The sequence below is a fragment of the Plecotus auritus genome (assembly GCF_963455305.1).
Source record: "Plecotus auritus genome assembly, chromosome: 7".
NCBI lineage: Eukaryota > Metazoa > Chordata > Mammalia > Chiroptera > Vespertilionidae > Plecotus > Plecotus auritus.
The window spans coordinates 86,013,704-86,034,775 of NC_137774.1; the positions used below are offsets into that span (position 1 = coordinate 86,013,704).

The window sequence follows — 21,072 nt, forward strand, 5'->3', positions numbered from 1 at the left end:
AGTCATTTGCTTTCCTCCATTTCTTTTATTTGTGATCTGTTTCTTTGTCTCCGCATTTCGGTTGCTTCCCTGAGTTGGTAGAGTAGCTTTGTGTGCTTGGTGTCCTATAGGGCCCAGTGGCTCAGCCTCCCCAGTTACCTGAGGTGGACACTTTTGGTGTACCCCTTTGTGGACTGTGTGTACAGCCTTGTTGTAGTTAATTCTTGATTGTTGTTGGTATCATTGGGAGGAATTGACCTCCAGGCCAATTGGCTGTGAGGATCAGCTGTGTCTAAGCTGGGAGAACTTCTGTGCTGGAGACACCCTTATGAGACAAGACTTGCAAAATTGCAAAAGCCTCTGTGCTCAGCTTGGATGGGGCAGAGTCTCAGGGTAGAGCAGACAGCCTTGGCTTCCTGTCAGCGCTGCCCTATGAGGCCCCTGGGTCTCAGTGTCCCTTGGTAATCGCTGCAAGCACCTCTGAGAGAAAGCCGCCCTCGAGTTCCGCCTGCTGCCAGACAGTCCAGTTTCTCCCCGAATGAGTCTGGGTTTCCAGAGTCTCGCCCAAAACTGGAGTTCGCCGCAGTTGGGAGCTTCCGTCTCCCTCCTGCTTGAGAAAGGCAGCCGCGCACTCAGCAGTCAGTCCTCTCCCCGCGCGCGCACCTACAGACCTCTGACTTCCGCAGCTCCCCTGAGTCTCCGTGTGCTTTTCTCTTTTCCTGATAGTCTAGATCCCCCCCGAATGAGTCTGGGTTCCCAGAGTCTTGCCCGGAACTGGAGTTCAGCGCAATTGGGGGCTTCTGTCTCCCTCCCGCTTGAGAAAGCCAGCCACGTACTCAGCCGCCAGTCCTCTCTGCGCTCGTGTCTCCCTACCTCAGCCTTTTGCAGCTCCTCTGAGTCTCAATATGCTTTTCTCTTTCCTCTATTTGTAGAATTTCCTCTCAGCCAGCTTTCTTGTGGTTCTGGCTGATGTCCGTTTTGTCTTTTAGTTGCAGTTTTGAAATTGTCGTGCGAGGCAGCAGTTTAGGTGTTTACCTATGCCGCCATCTTGGTTTCTCCTGCACGTTGTTATTAAATGGGCTTTTGCCCATAGACTTTGTTACATTTTGGAACAAATTTGTTTTGTTAATTAGTTATTTTATTCTGACATTTAGAATAGTGGTTTTCAATTATTTTTAAGGCATTAACTCTTAGTTTACTATAAAGGTTTGTCCCTTTGTTAAAAAACACTTTTTGCAGAATCTTATAAGATATCATCTACAGCCCTAGTGCCCTTGTGGGTTATGGCTGGGGACAGAGGGCCCGGAGCCTTTTGGCTAAGCAGTTCCCTCTTCCCAGCAGCAGCAGGTGTCCCATAGGTACTCCATGCTGATTTATATTGTGTTTTTAGCTCATCCATTTTTCTTGCAGGTTGGCAAGAATGTTGATAAGTGGCTCTGGATGCTCGGTGCTCATCGCGTGATGACTCGAGGGGAGGGCGACTGCAATGTCATTAAAAGCAAACATGGCAGCATTGAAGCCGACTTCAGAGCTTGGAAGACCAAGTTCATCTCCCAGCTCCAGGTGCTTTGTAAAGGAGAGAAGAAATCCTGTGATGGCAATTGCAAGAAAGGCAAATGTGAATCTAATCAGCGTAGCTCAGAGGAAATGGAGCTAGGATCTCATACTCAGGATGGATTGCATCAGAGAGACCCTGAGGTGTGTAGCCTGTGTGTCCATGTCTCTGCTTTATTCCTGTGTTTGGAGATGCTAAACCTCACCTCTGCCCTGAGAAACTATTTATTTGGCTACTGGTTGGAAGGAAGATCTGAAACCCATGTGGGGGTGTTTTAGAGAGTGTGGTATTAGAGAGTGTTGTGCTGGATGTTTTCTGGTATCTCTTCTGTAATAGTTGCATTGCTAGAGTCAAATAGATTTCTACCACAATTTGTAGGTTAGGAAACAGAGGCCCAGAGGAATTAAATATGTCCTGGCCTGAGCTCTTATCTTTTTTATCATCAAACCACATATTCCTCCTGACTGCCCTTATTTAACGACTATTAATAGTACGTCATCCTAGATTCATCTCTTTCATCCCTTACATTCTAAACATTTCTCTTTCTTCTTTCTTCAGATACCCCCGAGTTCACTGAAGGCCATGTCTTTAGGCTGTATCACAGCTGTTGTGCGTCAGCCACTTGTCACTGGTGTCATTCAGTAACAACTTTGCATTCTGAATCTCATTGTCTTACTCTCCACACTGTTCCTATCATTATTCTTAGTGGCTAGTCATGCATGTTGACGATTTATCTAACAACCTGGCCTGTTCGTGGCCTCTCACTTCCGTGGTCACCTCTGCAATTGCATGTTTTTGTGACCCAAACTCTAACCTCTTTCCAATGCGCCTACTTTAAAATTCTTTTGATCCGATACATTTTTCACGGCATAGTGAAAAATGCTTGTTTTACTTCTGTCCTTACCCAATTTAGATTTTATATTTATTCTTTTATAAACATCTTTAGTTGCCTTGCCTTCCACTCCATTTTACAACAAAATTGGCTGAACTCCAAGCCATGCTGAAACCTGCTGTGTGTCTTCTCCATTGCCTGCTGCTTGCTGTTTGACCACAGATTCATGACCACATATTCAAGTATGAATTAAGAACTTCCCAACAGTCTCCTGCATTCTCTTGTAAGTTCCCTTTCTCACTATCGAAGATGACTGTTTAATACCTTTCTCCCTACCCCTTCCTCCAGCTCTCAGATGGAGCCATTAGAGAAGAATTCTCTTAGAGCCCCTGCCCTATTTACAAATCCTCACCATCTTTTCTGTCCCAGAAGACAGGTATCTGGGTTTTTCAAAGACCACTTTCTGTGCATGCTTTGGAATCAAGGACTTTGGTTCCTTTGTTCATTGCATTTCTCTCTCCTGGATTATTAACCTTTTCCTCTCTACTAGATCATTCCCATCTATACTAATAAAAGGATAATATGCTAATTAGACTGGATAGACCGTCTTCCAGACGTCCTTTTGGACAAAGCTGCAGCGACTACGAGGGCCGAGGAGGGCTGGCAGCCGGCAGTGGCAGCAGCAGTGGGGTGATGGGAGCGGTGCCTTCCCCTGATCAGCTGGTTGCCTCCCGCAGAGAGAGGCCAGAGGGGAGCAGGCCTAAGTTGTCATTAGGACATCCCCTGAGGGCTGCTGGACTGTGAGAGAGGGCAGGCTGGGCTGAGGGGACCCCCTTCCCCCCCGCCCCAGTGCACGAATTTTTGTGCATTGGGCTTCTAGTAAATATATAAACATGCTCTGGAATCACCTATGTTTAAACAAAGAGAAGTAAACAACAAATCTTTCTTTTGTTCTGTCTTTCAGCTGCTGTTTCATTTTTCTGTTCTCTTTTTCTAGTCAGTCTTTTTGCTAATTTTCCCCTACAATTCGCTTTGAATATATCTTAAAACTTTTTAAAGTACTGAGGTAAAATTCACATAACAAAATTATCATTTTAAAGTATATAATCCAGTGGTATTTAGTACATTCACAATTTTGTGCAACCACTACCTATATCAAGTTTCAATACCTTTTCATCATTTCAGAAAAAAACCATGAAGCGGGCACTCTTCCCCCCTCCCCCCTACCCTTGGACAACCTCCAATTTGCTTTCTGCCACTATGGACTTACTTATTCTGGATATTTCATACAAATGGAATAATATAATATGTGACCTCTTTTTTCTGACTTCTTTTACGTAACATGTTAAGTGCCCAGCCTGTTTTGTCTTCTGGACAGAAAGTATAGCGTCAGTCACTGGTGACTGACTGGGCGCTTAACGTGTTAATATAATGTTTTGGAGATTCATCCATGTTATACATGGATCAGTACTTCATTACTTTTTATGGCTGAATAATATTTGATTGTATGGATAGATCACATTTTATTGATCCATTTATCTGTTGATGGACATTTTGATTATTTCTTCCTTTTGGCTATTGTGAATAATGCTATGGCATTCATGTACAGGTATTTGTGGGCCATGTAGTTTCTTTTGCAACTATTAGTTCTGCTGTTGTATCAAGAAAGTATCCACAGTTACTATGTAAATGATGGGTACCTTTAGATTTGACTGGAGGTTGGCTGGATCTGGCCTGTGGGTCATAGTTTGCTGACCTCTAGCCAAAAATATTTGGTATCCATTCAGTGGCCTCAGAATTTGGGAGGGGGTAGTAGATGGTTTGCAATATATTTCTAAAGCATTGATGTTCCAGGAGGAGGAGCCCTTTGAGAGTTCCAGTGAGGAAGAGTCTGATATTGAGGACCACCAGAGTCTAACTTCTGTGGTTGATGTTGAGGACCTCGGCAACATTATGAATCATGTCAAGAAAGAAAAGGTATTGTAATTCTGGGAAATAATGAACTGGGATCCTTCAGTGGATTAACATCTAACATTCTGTATTGGTGTATAGTCCACCAGAGCTCATAATTGGACAGTTTTATTTATTTGCCTCCTGTCTTAAGAGTTTTATACTTTTTTGCTACTTTTACATGAACTCTGTAAAAGTCTTCCCCCTTGGCCCTGTGAAAATGAGTTCGTAGTAGGATAGGCAGAAGATTTTTAGGACAAGAACTGAGGAAAGGTTAGATGGTAGGGGGACTTCATTCATTGTGTAGCTGAAGGTGACAGGATGACTGCATGGTAAGATTGACTAGTGTTAGGATTTCAAGTGGAGCTCTTGTGTATAGTTGCTTTCCTGTTTTACAGACTGAGCATGTTGGGCTTAGGGATGATGGCGGCTCAGTCTGCAGGTGTTGAGATCAACGTGGGTGGAGACCCTAAGAATCTAGGAAATGTTAGTGTGAGTTGTCATTGTCTCAGTGACTAAACGAATGCGAGAATGTAGGATTTTGGGCAGATTCCAGTGATCTAAAATTGAAATAACATAAAATATACAATTATATAAAAATATAAAATCTCAATTTATGTGTGAGTTTTGGGAAATGAGAATATTCTAAACTAAAAATGTATCAAGTGCATAAGTTTTAGAAACAAAATAAATAAAACTATGGAAAAATCCAAGAAAATCAATCATAAAATTAATATAAACTCAAATGAAGAGATTTAATAAGGTAGCAGGATATCATAGGTAAAAAGTAAAGTTTTTGTATTTCCAAACAATAACCAGTTAGAACTTGTCAGGAAGGAAAGACCACATAAAAAATAAATAACTACATAGAAATACGTTAAAAAAATACCCTAAATCTATGTGAGGAAAACTTTAAAACATTTCTAAAAGATATGGCAGTGCCCTGAGCAAGTGGAAAGACATCTTGTTTTTGGGTATGATGACTCAGTACTGCAAAGATGTCAGTTCTTTTAAGTTAATACATACATAGGTATGATGCAATTCATTAAAAATTTTTTTTTCTGGAGATAGACTGGTTGATTCATGTGGAAAAATAAACATGCAAGAATAGCTAGGAAAACCTTGTGGGAAAAGTAGTAATGAGAAAGGCCAGATCTATCAGATATTGAATCTTACTACAAGACATCTGGTACTAGCTCCTGATGAGAAAGACAGACCAAGGGAACAGTAAAATTCTAGGAATAGACCCAGGTATATACAGAAATTGCGTATATGAGAAAGGTGGCATCTCTTTTCCCTAGTGTGAAAATATACTTTTAAAATAAATGATGTTGACAACTAGATACTAGTTGTGAAAAGATGAAACTGGCTTTGTACTTATACATACATCACGTATAGGTTATTTGACTCTAATTGGGTCAGAGATCTAAATGTTGAAAAAAATATATAAATAGTAGGATTAGATGCACTATTTTTTAACTTAAGAGAAAGGTTTTCAATAAGATTCAAAATCCAGAAGCTATAAAAGATTGAATTTACCAGTGATTTTTATAAAGATTTACATGGCTATAAACAAAATCAAAAGACAAATGATAAAGTGAGGGAAAATATTTGAATTAAAAAAAAGAAGACCTAGACCTAATAGAAAAAATGGCAAAAACATGAATAGGTAAGTCTTAGAAAAAGATCTACAAATAGACTTAAAAACATATGAAAAAAGTGCTCAAATTAAAACTGCAGTGACCTACATTTCTCACCTGGCAAAATAACAAAAATTCAAAAATTGGGCAGCACACACAGTTGGTGAAGGCTCTGGGGAAATAGGCACTCACACCTTGCCAAAGGGAGTCCAGAATTGTATAACATGTATGGAGTGCCCTCTGGCAGTCTTGACCAAATTTACACACATTTACCCATGATCCAGCAGGCCCAGTTTTATGAATTTGCCTTTAAGATAAATCTTCACAAATGCAAAGCAGTATCTGGACAAGGTTATGCCTCACAGCATATTTACCAAACAACTGTCAGATATTGGTTGAAAAAAGCATGGTATATCCACAAAATACAATATTGTTGTGCAGTTGTGCAACATAAAGTGTATCCATATCATTAATGTGAAAATGCGTCAAGTATCTAAAAGCCTGACAAATGTTAGAATGAGAAGTAAGTTTGCTTAGACATTTTAACTTGGCTTACTAGTTTTTGTTTTTTTTTTCTAGAGTAGATTAGTTAGTCTGTTTCAGGTTTTCTGCTGTTATAACTAGCATGGATCTAGACCATTTTTACTTTAAAAAATATGTTAATATTTTCTTAGGTTATATTTTTCCAAAGTTGATATACTAGATCAAAACAAATGTATAATTTTATGGCCCTTGATTAAAAAACTCAGTAATTTTCAGTGGTAAAACTGTCTTAAGACAGAATAGATTTCAGTGCATGAGATAACTGATATAGATAGATTTTTGGATTTTCCCACAAGATTTAGAAAAGATATTTCAAGCTTTATTTGTAGTGAATGAAGAATTTGGAATAGTTTTCCCCCCAACTCTATTGAGGTATAATTGACAAAAAAATGTATATATTTAGGTTGAACAGCATGATTTTTGATAAGATTATAATGTGATGATTTCATATATGTTCATTGTGAAATGATTGCCACAATCAAATTAACACATCCATCAACTCACATAGTTACCTTTTTTGTGTGTGTCTTAAGAACACTTAAGATCTAATCTCAACAAATTTCAAGTATACAGTAAGAGTTTGGAATAATATGTGGGTTCATTTTTTTTTTTACTGTTTAAAGTATTACAAATAGTAGTACATATGTCTCTCTTCCCCCCCCCACAATTGACCTTCCCCCAACCTCCCCTACCCCCCCGGTACATGCCCTCACCCCCCTCCTAGTGTCTTGCGTCCATTGGTTATGCTTATATGCATGCATACAAGTCCTTCGGTTGATCTCTTACCTCCCTTTCCCACTGACGTTTGGCAGTATGTTCGATGCTTCTCTGCCTCTGTATCTATTTTTGTTCATCAGTTTATAATGTTCTTTATTTTCCATAAATGAGTGAGATCATGTGGTATTTTTCTTTCACTGACTGGCTTATTTCACGTTTTCTTTGCTTATTTATCTTATGTCCATTAGAGGGCACTGAAGAAAAGTACTAAAGAAAAATTTGGATAGCCATGTAAAGTATTGTTTGAAATGAAGTGATTTTGAACTTTGTGAACTTTAAGAAGTTGGTTTAGCCCAGCCATCATGGCTCAGTGGTTGAGCTTTGACATATGAACCAGGAGATCACGGGTGCCGGTCAGTGCACATACCCAGGTTGCGGACTTCCCTGTGTGGGGCATGCAGGAGGCAGCTGATCAGTGATTCTCTGTCATCATTGATATTTTTATCTCTCTCTCTCCCTTCCTCTCTGAAATCAATAAAAAATCTCATAAAACCATTAGTTCTTGGATAAAATATATGTATTTTTTCCAACTTCATTATGATTTGAAAATAAGCCACTCGTTTTTATTTTACGTTATTATTTGGTTATGGCAGAGTTTCCAAATATGTCTTGTGTTTTCATTATATATTAGATGTGGTATACTAAACTCAGTGATGGATGTTACTACTGCTTTCTTTGGGGTTCGTTCACACTTATTCCTGAGCTCTTTCAGCCAGATCATCGTTATGTATTACACTAAATTTCCTGAGTTGTTACTATAGAGGAAGCTCTAGTACTTAAAGCTCTAGGGCCAAAGTACTCCTATTATGAGACCTCTTTTTGAATAATACTAACTTTAATGGAGTTACACTGTCTCAGCTTGTGTGTCTCTTGGTGAGTTATTTCATTCTCTGTGCTTCAGTTTTCTCATCTCTAAAGTGGGAGATAATAATGGCAACTGCCTTCTAAAGTTTTTATGAAGATTGTCTACCAGTGGTCTTTTTTGGCACCAGTTCAACACCAACAGGAATACCCAATTTGGAGTGTAGTGAAGAAGGGAACTTTATTCAATGCAAACAGCTCAATCATGATACAACTCAATTATGAACAGCATAGCTATGGAACCGCACAGCTGTGAGGTGGCCCTTAGGTGAGGCCTCTCTCTGACAGCTCTGCTCTAGCCCATTCTGCTCTGCCTTGGTCTGCCCCTCTCTGGTCCTGTAAGATGTCTTTGGCGTTTCTGCTCCAGTGGGGAAACATAGTCTTTAGTCTTGGGGGGGAAAGGGAAAGTGTGCTACCAGAATCAGAGAGGAACTGACTTATGTAGAGAGAAGTCCTTGCTCCTGGTCTCTGCTTGGTCTGTCCTCATGCAAATGAGGACTCCAAATCCTCACTGTTTAATTGGTTCACAAAACACTGTCCTGATTGGTCAGAATGGATTGCTCTGATTAGTTGGTGAAGATGTTAATGAGGATATAGCTGGGCAGCTCTGATTGGATGGTGAAAGTCTTAGTCTATTGGTTGAAATATGATTCCAGAAACTCCTTTATAAAGGTTGGCTCACATTGCAGGAACACAGTGTAGGCAGGCAGTTCAGTGTGGAAGGCAGGCAACTTAGTGCAGGCTTCTCCCTGCTAAAGCGTGGCTTGTGTGAGAGGCCCTGCTACTAGGCTCTGCTTTTTAAATTTGAGCCCAGTGAGCCACCAGGAGCCCTTCTCGGTGTCTACAAGAGTAAACAAGTTCATCCATCTAAAGCCTTTATTTTTTTGCCTGCCACACAGTATGTAACTATCTTCTACTATCCATACTAATAAAAAAGTAATATGCTAATTAGACCGGATAGACCGGAGGTCTTCCAGACATCATTCTGGACGTCCTTCCTGACAAAGCTGGGGCCCGGGCAAAGCCACCTGGGGTTCCAGGTGCCTGTGGCCAGCCAATGTGATGTCGCCCAGGGTCCCGGGTGCCTGTGGCCGGCCCAGGAGAAGCCAGCCTGGGTCCCGGGTGCCTGAGGCCGGCCAGAGGGAGGGAATCCCAGGTCCCGGTTGCTTGCACCCAACTGGAGGAGGGAAGCCCAGGTCCTGGTTGCCTGCCGGCGGCCGGAGGAGGGAAGCCTGGGTCCCGGGTGCTGGAGGAAAGCCAATGTCAGCAGCCGGGGGAAGGAATGCCTACTCTTGCACGAAAATTCGTGCATTGGGCCTCTAGTATGTGTGTGTATAAAAGGCTAATATGCAAAGTGTCCTCTCAGGAGTTTGACCAGGAGACCGGGAGTTCGATCACTCACTATGCCATGCGCTGACCACCATGGGGTGGTGTGGAATGAAGGAAGGCCCCGGCTGGCAGCCAGCAGCCGGGGAAGGAATGCTCTGATCGGCAGCCATAAGGCCGCAATCGGCCCTGATTGCTGGCCAGGCCGAGGGACCCTACCCGTGCACAGATTTCATGCACTGGACCTCTAGTTATCGTTGTATGAAGATGACTTCAAATGGGCTAGGTATGGTTCAACTAGTATACCACCATGATGTTCTACCTTCTTCCCTTGGTAGTAAGGGGTAAGACTAATTCTAGGGCTGAAAGGAATTTGAAGGGTGGGAGTGATGTTCAAGAACAAGAGAGCTAGAGTTTGAAACATTGGAAAGTTAGGAAGACAGATGCAGAGGGGATGGTGTGCTAGGGAGCATAGCATGTTTTAGGGAATTAAATAGTTTTGTAGGTGTAGAGTTGAATGGGGATGGGGATGTGTGGAGAGGTGAAATAGAGAAGTAAGGCAAGGGCAGGATTCTGGAGGCCTTTCATGCTCTGTCATGGGCATGTGAGCTTTATCCTAAAGGCAATGGGAAACAGTGTGTTCATTTGCTTGAATAGGATGAGTGTGTTGAGTTGTGGGGAGAGAGGGAGTTCCAGTGTGTAGGTTCGGAGTATTAGGAGAAATCAGAGTACACATTGGGTTATCTCATTCAGTCCTCAGAATGACCCTGATATCTGTACTATTATCATCCTCACTTTACCATTTCACAGGGTAAGAAGCAGGCTTGGAGAACTATAGCATTTGTTCAAAGTCAGAGGGCTGGCTGGTAAGTGGTGGGAATCAAGCCTAGACTCATCTCTGTTTTATGCCCCTTTGCTGCCTCTCCAGGGGGAAGTAGTTCCCAGAAGGGAAGTTAGAAAAATTCGGGTAGAGAACAGTGAGTCAGGAAGAGCCTGATAATTCTTAGGTTGTTGATCTTTTCTTTCATGTTATGATTTGTAAATGTAAAGGGGATTGCTATTTTTTTCTGCAGTAAGTAAATATTGTTAAAAGCTCCCCACAGCATGTTCTGGTTAAGCAGACAGGCAGTGATATCAGTATCATTAGTATTGGAAATAAATGGTGAGTGCTTGGTAATTACTCACCAGAGAAACATTTGCATTTACAAAAGGATTTCAGTGTTTCCAGTTCCGATTATAAAGTTGCATAAGACTGCAGTGGAATAACATGAAGCTAGTTCTTTCATAATTATTTTTAAGGTTTCCAGTGTTTAACTCACATAGAACAAAAGTTGACATCCCTTCAACTCCAGGACACTGCCTTTAAATCAGCCTACTCAGCCATGGCCTGTGCAGGCCATCTTAATAGTAAATTCCTTAAGTCAGGCTATCCAAAATAGAATCATTGGGTCAGTTGAAAACCATTTTAGAGCTCTTGACACGCCTGGTCAAGCTGCTTTGCAAAAAGTTCACACAGCATCCTTAAAATCTAGTATTCACAAAAAGCTTTGAGTCCTGATGAAAATTGGTCATTTAAAAACTGAGCTCTGACAAGTGAGTGGTATATAGGGGATTTGTTTATTAGACAAATAGGAACCTGCAGAAATGGGGTTAAATTGCAGCAGGTGGAGTTTTAATTACACCTGAAGAAGACTTTAATATTGAAAGTTTCGAGATCTAGAATGAGTTACTAAAAGAAGTGAGCTCTGTTTTTCTAGAGCTAGAAATAGCTGTCTGGTAGTTTTGAGGCATTTATTCCTTTATTTGGCCAATATCTACTGAATGTTTACCCTGTGCTACTATGGCTCCAGGCCTAGACAGGCTGACTGTATAGAAAAAGTCCTTGGGATTCTGTATCCAACGTCTTCTGTGTGAATTGGTAAGGAAGGGGATCACCTGATGGTAAACAAGGATCAATAAAAAGAAACAGATTTAAACAAATAATCAGAAACACTTCCCCACCCCCACAGAAGAAATGTGTGCTTTGGTAATGAAAAGATTTTTTGTTGCAAAACACCTGTTTGGCATTGTCCAGCTGTTATCAGAGAAAAATGTGTCTTGTCTTCTACCGTTGTTAGTGAGAGTGAGGTTCTTGGGGTACCCCTGGCATAAGCATTTCCAGAGGCCTCCCTGGGAGGATGAGGTATGGCAGAAAGCTTTATTTCGGTGCAATTACATCCCTGGATTTCCAAAGTCCCATTTCTCTTAGTCCAGTCATAGAAGAAGTGTAGCTAGGGTTTCAGTAGGACTAAAATTAGAGCCAGTGGCAAGAGTTTCTGGTGCAGGTGGCAACCAGGTCCAATACAGCATTAGGCTAGTTGCAGTTTATTAGGCCATTGTGTGTGGGAGTCTACATGGCCATGGACCACACGGGAGAATGCTCGGAAGCCAAGCATGAGCCATGAGCCAAGTGTGCCACGATGAACCAAGAGAGTAGGAGAGTGAGTTTCTTTGTTCAGGGTATTATGTATCCCAAATTTCTGAGCACTTGTAGTGGCCATGCCCATTCTGGCCAACCATCTCGGTCCCCAGGTGTGATTGACAAGCAAGTATCTTCCATATGTGGTTCCCGTCCCCAGTGTTTTCCAGGGAACATGCCTATAATGTATGGCCTTCCCTTTGCTCCTTTTCTGTTATTAATATAAATAGTTAATTACAACAGTATCACAACTAGGTGGCATTTTACCTTAAGATCTTTAACAAGTCACTTTTTGTCTTTTTTTTTTTTTTTTTTAATCCTAGGCAATTTTGGGGTAGTACTGTGATGTCTGGGATAATGATATAAAAATGAGTTAAGTAATGTTGTATCATGTCTTTAAAAAAAAAAAAGAAAATTAGTACCACTCTTTGCTCTGTTTATTACATATGATTCATATAGTCTATTCTGTTTAGAAAGAACTTCCCACTTGTATATAACTGGAGGCCCAGTGCACAAATTTGAGCACCTTGGAAAGAACTATGGGCCGTGAGGCTGCGGTGGGTACAGGGGCAGGTCTCGGCCCATCCTCCACGCCCCTGCTGGGCCCCTCCCGCTGTGGCCCCCGGTCCCTCTCTGCCGGCAGCCCTGCTCCCGCTGCCACTGCTCCCATGCACTGATGGCGTCGGCCCCACTCGCACCCACTGATGGCACGGAGCAATTGGGGCCGGCGCCAGCAGTGGGTGCAAGTGGGGCTGGTGCCGTTAGTGGGTGCGAGTGGTGGTTGCTGCCCCAATCGCCCCTCAGGAGCAGGGGGAGGTAGAGAAGCCCTGAGGGGTGATTGGGGCTGGCAGCCACCGCTCACACCCGCTGATGGTCCCAAGCGATCGGGGCTGGTGCTGGGCATGGGCAGCGGGTTCGAGCGTCGGCTCTGGCGCTGTCAGCGGGTGCTAGCGGGGTTGGCGCTGGCAGCAGGTGCAAGTGCTGGGCGGGACCGCGACATGTGGGAGCAAAGAATTTTCAGTAACCACCAGAGGCTTGCCCCGATGACAACGACCAGTGCCCCCCCTTGGTCTGGCATCCCCGTTCACCTGCTCCACCATCCCGCCGTGGCCGACGCCCACCATGTTCTGCATTCTGCCACTTCCTGCTGATGCCCGCCATGTTCCTTGTGCACCCCCTGGTGGTCAGTGCACGTCATAGCGACTGGTTGTTAGGTTGTTCCGCCATTTGGTCTATTTGCATGCTAGCCTTTTGTTATATAGGATCATTTTCTCAAGTGCCTAGGAAGTTAGTATATAATTGGGTTTTCTTTTTGCATGTTGGGAAACAGTAGCTTGGAGAGGGATTTTTCTTTCAAGGCAAGTGTTATAGTTTTGAGAGTTGGAGAAGGGGTAGAAGTAGAGGTTGGAGACAGGCAGACCATTTAGTTTGGCTGTTGCAATTGTCTCGTAGAAGAAATCAAGGCTTTGGGCAACAGTGGTGTGATTGCAGATGGGAAGAACCAGTATGTTGGGAATTAAAGCCATGTTAAATGTGGTATACATGAGAGGGAGGAATAAAGGTTGACCAATTCTGGGATCTTCATTTATTTCTGTTTAGGCTGTATAACAGCTCTCTCTCTATATAAAAGCCTAAGCGACTGTTATGACCAGAACGATTGGAACGACCAGATGACTGGCTGGCAGCTATGACGTGCACTGACAGCCTCGAATCTGGTTCACCCATACCCCGGACCCAGACAGGAGGGAGTAGGGAACCCAATTCTTTGTGGAATCAGCCATTGGTTAGCTTGCTACTGGGGCCCTGACAGCCCTGAATCTGGTTCACTTGCACCCCGGATCCAGACACGAGGGAGGAGAGAGCCCGATTCCTCACGGAATCTGTCATTGGTTAGCTTGCTGCTGTGGCCAACCTCCCATGGTCCCTCCCCTCAGCCAGCCAGCCCACCCTCCAATCGGCCCTGATGTGGGGGGCTGGCTGGCCAAACTCCTGCGGTCCCTCCCGCCAGCCAGCCGCCTTTCCCCCTCCCCCCATTGGCTCCAATCACCGGCCAGGCTGAGGGACCCCACCCATGCACGAATCCGTGCACTGGGCCTCTAGTAAAAAAATAAAAATACATAGGTCCTACATAGTTGTTATATGATTATATTCTAGGCAAACAGTGAACCGTGTCTGCAGCTAGGAGATTAGAATTAGAATTTGAATGGTGCTTTGCATTTCCTTTGGGGGTGTTATGAACCATTGTATTTCATTTTAGAAATGAAGTTGCTGTTATATATGGAAGATAGGCCCAAACTGCCATAGAGGCCAAGAATGATAAATGTTGTTTGTCCTTAATACTCAAGCCTTTTGCCGAAACCGGTTTGGCTCAGTGGATAGAGTGTCGGCCTGTGGACTGAAGGGTCCCGGGTTCGATTCCGGTCAAGGGCACATCCCCGGTGGGAGGTGTGCAGGAGGCAGCTGATTGATGTTTCTAGCTCTCTATCCCTCTCCCTTCCTCTCTGTAAAATATCAATAAAATATACTTAAAAAAATAGGTAGTATCATCTACATTTAAAAAAAAAATACTCAAGCCTTTTAATTATTGCCTCTGATCTCTTTCCATATAAACTTTGTGTCTAAAGTATTGAATCTGGAGTAGTTACACTCACATTTTTTATTTTTTATTCTTTTTATGGTTTAAAATATTACATATATTAGTACATATATCTCTTTTTTTCCCCCATTGACCTTCCCCCAGCCTCCCCTACCCCCTGTTGCATGCCCTCATCCCACTCCCCCCAGTGTCTTGTGTCCATTGGTGTGCTTATATGCATGCATACAAGTCCTTTGGTTGATCTATTTCACTCCCTCCCCAACACTCCCCAGCCTTCCCGCTGTAATTTGACAGTCTGTTCGGTGCTTTACTGCCTCTGTATCTATCTTTTTATTCATCAGGTTATAATGTTCTTTATTTTCCATAAATGAGTGAGATCATGTGGTATTTTTCTTTCATTGCCTGGCTTATTTCACTTAACATAATGCTCTCCAGGTCCATCCATGATGCTGCAAATGGTAAGAATTCCTTCTTTTTTATAGCAGTGTAGTATTCCATTGTGTAGATGTACCATAGTTTTTTAATCCACTCATCTGCTGATGGGCATTTAGGCTGTTTCCAAATCTTAGCTATGGTGAATTGTGCTGCTATGAACATAGGGGTGCATATATCCTTTCTGATTGGTGTTTCTAGTTTCTTGGGATATAATCCTATAAGTGGGATTACTGAGTCAAATGGGAGCTCCATTTTTAGTTTTTTGAGGAAACTCCATACCGTTCTCCATAGTGGCTGCACCAGTCTGCATTCCCACCAGCAGTGCACGAGGGTTCCCTTTTCTCCGCATCCTCGCCAGCACTTGTTGATTGTTGATTTGTTGATGGTTGCCATTCTGACACATGTGAGATGGTGCCGCATTGTCGTTTTGATTTGCATCTCTCGGATAATTAGTGACTTTGAGCATGTTTTCATATGTCTCTTGGCCTTACTTCTGTCTTCTTTTGAAAAGATTCCATTTAGGCCCGTTGCCCATTTTTTTATTGGATCATTTATCTTCCTTTTATTAAGTTGTCTAAGTTCCCTGTAGATGTTAGAGATTAAACCTTTATCAGTGATAAAATTTGCAAATATGTTCTCCCATACAGTGGGCTTTCTTGTTGTTTTGTTGCTGGTTTCTTTTGTTGTGCAAAAGCTTTTTATTTTGATGTAGTCCCATTTGTTTATTTTCTCTTTAGCTTCCATTGCCCTAGGAGCGGTATCGAAATTGCTTCGGCATATGTCTGAGATTTCTCTGCCTGTGGATTCCTCTAGTATTTTTTATGGTTTCCCGTCTTATGTTTAAGTCCTGTATCCATTTTGAGTTAATTTTTGTGTATGGTGTAAGTTGGTGGTCTAGTTTCATTTTTTTGCATGTATCTGTCTAATTTTCCCAACACCGTTTATTGAGGAGACTGTCTTGACTCCATTGTATGTTCATACCTCCTTTGTCAAATATTAATTGAGCATAGTGGTTTGGGTCGATATCTGGATTCTCTATTCTATTCCATTGATCTATATGTCTGTTCTTGTGCCAGTACCAGGCTGTTTTGAGAACAGTGGCTTTGTAGTACAGCTTGAAGTCTGGTATTGAGATCCCACCTACTTTGTTCTTCTTTCTCAGGATTGCTGTGGCTATTCGGGGTCTTTTTTTATTCCACATGAATTTTTGAAGAGTTCGTTCTAGGTCTGTGAAATATGCCGTTGGTATTTTAATGGGGAGTGCATTGAATCTATAGATTGCTTTGGGTAGTATGGACATTTTAATGATGTTGATTCTCCCAATCCATGAACATGGTATGTTCTTCCATCTGTTTACGTCTTCCTCTATCTCTTTTTTCAGTGTCCTGTAGTTTTCTGCGTATAGGTCTTTTACCTCCTTAGTTAAGTTTATTCCTGTGTATCTTAATTTTTTTGGTGCGATGGTAAATGGGATTTCTTTTTTAGTCTCTCTTTCTGTAAGTTCACTATTGGTGTATAGAAATGCCATAGATTTCTTGGTGTTAATTTTGTATCCTGCTACATTGCCGAATTCATTTATTAAGTCTATTAGTTTTTTGATGGAGTCTTTTGGGTTTTCTATGTACAATATCATGTCATCTGCGAATAAGTACAGTTTTACTTCTTCTTTTCCAATTTGGATGCCTTTTATTTCTTCTTCTTGTCTAATTGCAATGGCTAATACTTCCAGTACTTCGTTGAACAGGAGTGGTGAGAGTGGGCATCCCTGTCTTGTTCCTGTTCTTAGGGGAAATGGTTTTAGTTTTTGCCCATTGAGTATGATGTTAGCTGTGGGTTTATCATATATGGCTTTTATTATGTTGAGGTATGCTCCTTCTATTCCCACCTTGCTGAGAGTTTTTATCAAGAAAGGGTGTTGGATTTTGTCAAATGCTTTTTCTGCATCAATTGATGTGATTATGTGATTTTTATCTCTCAATTTGTTTATGTGATGTATCACATTTATTGATTTGCGGATATTGTACCACCCTTGCATTCCTGGGATAAATCCTGCTTGGTCATGGTGTATGATCTTTCTGATGTACTGCTGGATCCGATTTGCTAGAATTTTGTTGAGGATTTTGGCATCTATGTTCATGAGGAATATTGGCCTGTAATTCTCTTTCATTGTGTTGTCTTTATCTGGTTTTGGTATTAGGGTGATGCTGGCTTCATAGAAGGAGCTTGGAAGTGTTCCTTCCTCTTGAATTTTTTGGAATAGTCTGAGGAGGATAGGTTTTAGTTCTTCCTTGAATGTTTGGTAAAACTCTCCTGTGAAGCCTTCTGGCCCCGGGCTTTTGTTTGCTGGAAGCTTTTTGATGACTGCTTCAATTTCTTCCATAGTTACTGGCCTATTGAGCTGTTTAGATTCTTCCTGATTGAGTTTTGGAAGGTTATATTTTTCTAGGAATATGTCCATTTCCTCCAGGTTGTCCAGTTTGTTGGAATAGAGTTGTTTGTAGTATTTTTTTTTAACAATCCTTTGTATTTCGGTGGGGTCTGCTATTTCTCCTCTTTCATTTCTGATTTTGTTTATTTGGTCCTCTCTCTTTGCTTCTTGGTGAGCCTGGCTAGAGGTTCATCAATCTTGTTTATCCTTTCAAAGAACCAGCTCTTGGTTTTGTTGATCTTTTGTATTGTTTTTTTGGTCTCTATGTCGTTTATCTCCACTCTGATCTTTATTAATTCCTTCCTACTGCTTACACTGGACTTTTCTTGTTGCTCTTTTTCTAACTCTTTGAGTTGTAGGGTTAGGTCATTTATTACCATTGTTTTTTGTTTTTTGCAGTAGGCTTGAAGAGCTATGAACTTCCCTCTCAAGACTGCTTTCGCTGTGTCCCATAGATTTTGGATTGTTGTGTTTTCATTGTCATTTGTTGCCATGATGTTTTTTATTTCTTCTTTGATCTCTCTGGTAACACAGTCATTGTTTAATAGCATGCTGTTTAGTCTCCATGTATTTGATTTTTTTGGATTGTTTTTATTGTAGTTGATTTCCAGTTTTATGCCACTGTGATCTGAGAAGATGCTTGATATGATTTCTATATTCTTGAATTTGAAGAGACTTTGCCTATGACCCAACATATGGTCTATCTTTGAAAATGACCCATGTTCACTTGAGAAGAACGTATATTCTGTGTCTTTGGGTTGAAATGTTCTGAAGATGTCAATTAATTCCATCTGGTCTAGTAAGTCATTTAGGATTGATGTTTCTTTGCTGATTTTTTGTTTAGAGGATTTGTCCATTGGTGATAGTGGGGTATTAAAGTCTCCTACTATGATTGTATTGCTGTCAATCTCTCCCTTGATATCCTCCAGAAGTTTTTTTTATGTATTTGGGTGCTCCTGTATTGGGTGCGTATATGTTTACCAGATTTATTTCTTCTTGTTGGATTGCTCCCTTTAGTATTATGAAGTGGCCTTCCTTATCTCTTGTTCTGTCCTTCACTTTGAGATCTAATTTGTCAGATATAAGTATTGCTACCCCAGCTTTTTTGTCATTTCCATTCACCTGAAAAACCTTTTTCCATCCCTTCACCCTCAGTCTGTGTGCGTCTTTTTTTCTGAGGTGGGTTTGTTGTAGACAGCAGACACATGGGTCGTGTTTTCTTATCCAATCTGTTACCCTATGTCTTTTGATTGGGGCATTTAATCCATTTACATTTAAAGTTATTATTGATAGGTGCTTATTTGTTGCCATTTTTATTCTTTACCCCTGTGTTCCTTCTTGACTTCCTATTTCTTTTCTTTCTTTCTTTTTTTTTTTTTTACAGAAGACCCTTTAGCATTTTTTGCATTGCTGGTTTGGTGGTAGTAAATTCCCTTAGTCCTTTTTTGTCTGTGAAGCTCCTGATTTCACCTTCAATTTTGATTGATAGCCTTGCTGGGTACAGTATTCTTGGATTCAGACCCTTCCTTTGCATGATTTTGTATATTTTATTCCATTCCCTTCTGGCCTGATGAGTTTCTGTTGAGAAATCAGTTCCTAATCTGATGGGGGTTCCTTTGTAGGTAATTTTCTGTCTCTCTGGCTGCTTTTAAGATTCTTACTTTGTCATTGGTGTTTGCCAATTTAATTATAATGTGCCTTGGCGTTGGTCTTTTGGGATTTATTTTGCTTGGGATTCTGTGAGCTTCTTGGATTTGTGTGGGTTTTTTCTTCCCTATATCAGGGAAGTTTTCTCTCATTATTTCTTCAAACAGGTTTTCTGTTTCTTGCTCAGTTTCCTCTCCTTCTGGTACTCCTATGATGCGGATGTTGTTTTGTTTCGTGTTGTCCCAAAGTTCTCTTAGGCTCTCCTCCTGCTTTTTAATTTTTTTTTCTTGAAGCTGCTTTGCTTGGGTATTTTTTCCTACCTTGTCTTCTAGCTCACTGATGCAGTCTTCTGCTTCTTCTAGTCTACTCTTGATGCTTTCTATTGAGTTCTTTACAGCAGCGATGTCATTTTTCATTTCTTCTTGGTTCTTCTTCATTTCCTCTTGGTTCTTGCTCATATTGTCGAGTTTGTCTTCCATTCTTTTTAGCCACCTTATGACTGTTTCTCTGAATTCTTTTTCTGGTAGGTTGCTTGCCTCCATTTCGTTCACTTCCTTTTCTGGTGATGCCTGCTTTTCTTTCATATGCAGGCTGTTTCTTTGTCTCCCCATAGTCTCTCTTTTCCGGGTGTCTGGTTGTGTAGTTCTCTCTCTCCAACAAACACTCCCCATGTGACCCTCAATTGTTTTTTCTATCTGCTCTGGGACAAGACACGGGACACGTCTGTCTATTCTGCTGTCTTTTTTTTCTCTCTTATACTCACATTTTATAATAGATAATATCTCTAGTGATGGGGCATGGATGATGTTCCATTGCCATTCTTTGAAGAGTACATTATATTCATTACATAATGGTCAGAAGTTTGTTGTTTGTGTTTTTAACCACAAGAGGGTGTTTGTAGAGTTCTGAGCACAGTGGTCAGAGGGCAGTGTCATGGGCTGGCTCCAAATTTGGGTTTATGTGGCCTTTGTGGTAAGCAAATAAGCTGAGTGATGTTTTGTGGTAACAGTGGCTTTCAAGAGTAAATACTGCCACCTTTCAATTCTTGCATCATTAGTAGTGACTTACAGTAACTGCTGTGGAATTATTTCAGACATTTAAATGTGGTCAAGGTCAAGGTTGTTTCCTTTAGCTCCCCCGCAAGTCTTCCTTTTTAGCTCACTTCTTTGATTTTAGGTTTGAAATAGACTTTTTAAAAGCCAAAAGACTCTTTAAAAAATATACCTTAAAATAACCGGATCCTTTTAATTTATCAAAAATGCCCTGTGTCAGACTGATTATTTTTATAATAGATAAGAACAAATGATGTTTGTGTATAAGTTTTTTCAATTTCATCTGAAAATATGCAGTTGAGAACTATACTAACATAAATTTCTCTTAACTTTGCATTTAGATTATAATTAATAGTTTGGATTGCTGACTTTTAGGACAGATAGAATTAACTGAGTTTGTTTCTCATTTGGTACATTTGATTCTGAAGCACTTTTCCACTGAGTTCCTACTTCAGATTAAGTCCCTGAAGTAACAGAGTAAGTAGAGAAATTAGCTCTGAATTTCATCTGTTTACTGTTCTCTATTAAAATAAATATTTAGTCTGTTGCACTTTTTATGTATAGTGAACATTGAACATTTACAAAAGTAGACAGAATGATAGACTGAATCCCTATCACCTGTTGTCCAGCTTCAATCATGGACTGTCCTCTCTTCTGTATTAGTTTGATGCAGATCTCAGACATCTTGTCATTTGTGAGGTGTTTTCATTTTCAGGTGGAAAAAGTATTACTGTGAGTTCTGTTCACTGATCCACTGGGGGCTAGACATTAGAAAAGGGCAGTCTAGGGATTGGTGGTAGAGCTGCTGTCAAGGGGAATTATTTTGAATTTCTGCAGTTTTTATTAAAATCTGATGAGTGTTTCCTTTAAAGTGTAGCACAGACTTTGTGTATTGTCTGAAAATATTAATGTGCTCTTTACCATCTTTCAAAAAGACATTGTGATAACTTTAAAAAATTTAAATGTACATATACTAAGATTTAAAAAGAGAGG

General features: G+C 41.1%; 1 protein-coding gene across 2 annotated transcripts in view; it reads left to right on the forward strand.

Annotated features, from left to right (window-relative positions):
* The window catches only part of LOC308252898 (S-adenosyl-L-methionine-dependent tRNA 4-demethylwyosine synthase TYW1), a 145,889-nt gene that overhangs the window by 12,101 nt on the left and 112,716 nt on the right, over positions 1-21,072 (forward strand). Inside the window, exons 6-7 of one of the 2 annotated variants that reach the window (XM_080677741.1) lie at positions 1,390-1,677; positions 4,221-4,343. In XM_080677741.1, coding sequence (XP_080533867.1) covers positions 1,390-1,677; positions 4,221-4,343 — 411 coding nt within the window. Of the gene's footprint in view, positions 1-1,389; positions 1,678-2,092; positions 2,218-4,220; positions 4,344-21,072 lie in introns of those variants that run through there. The other variant, XM_080677742.1, reaches the window with a different exon arrangement.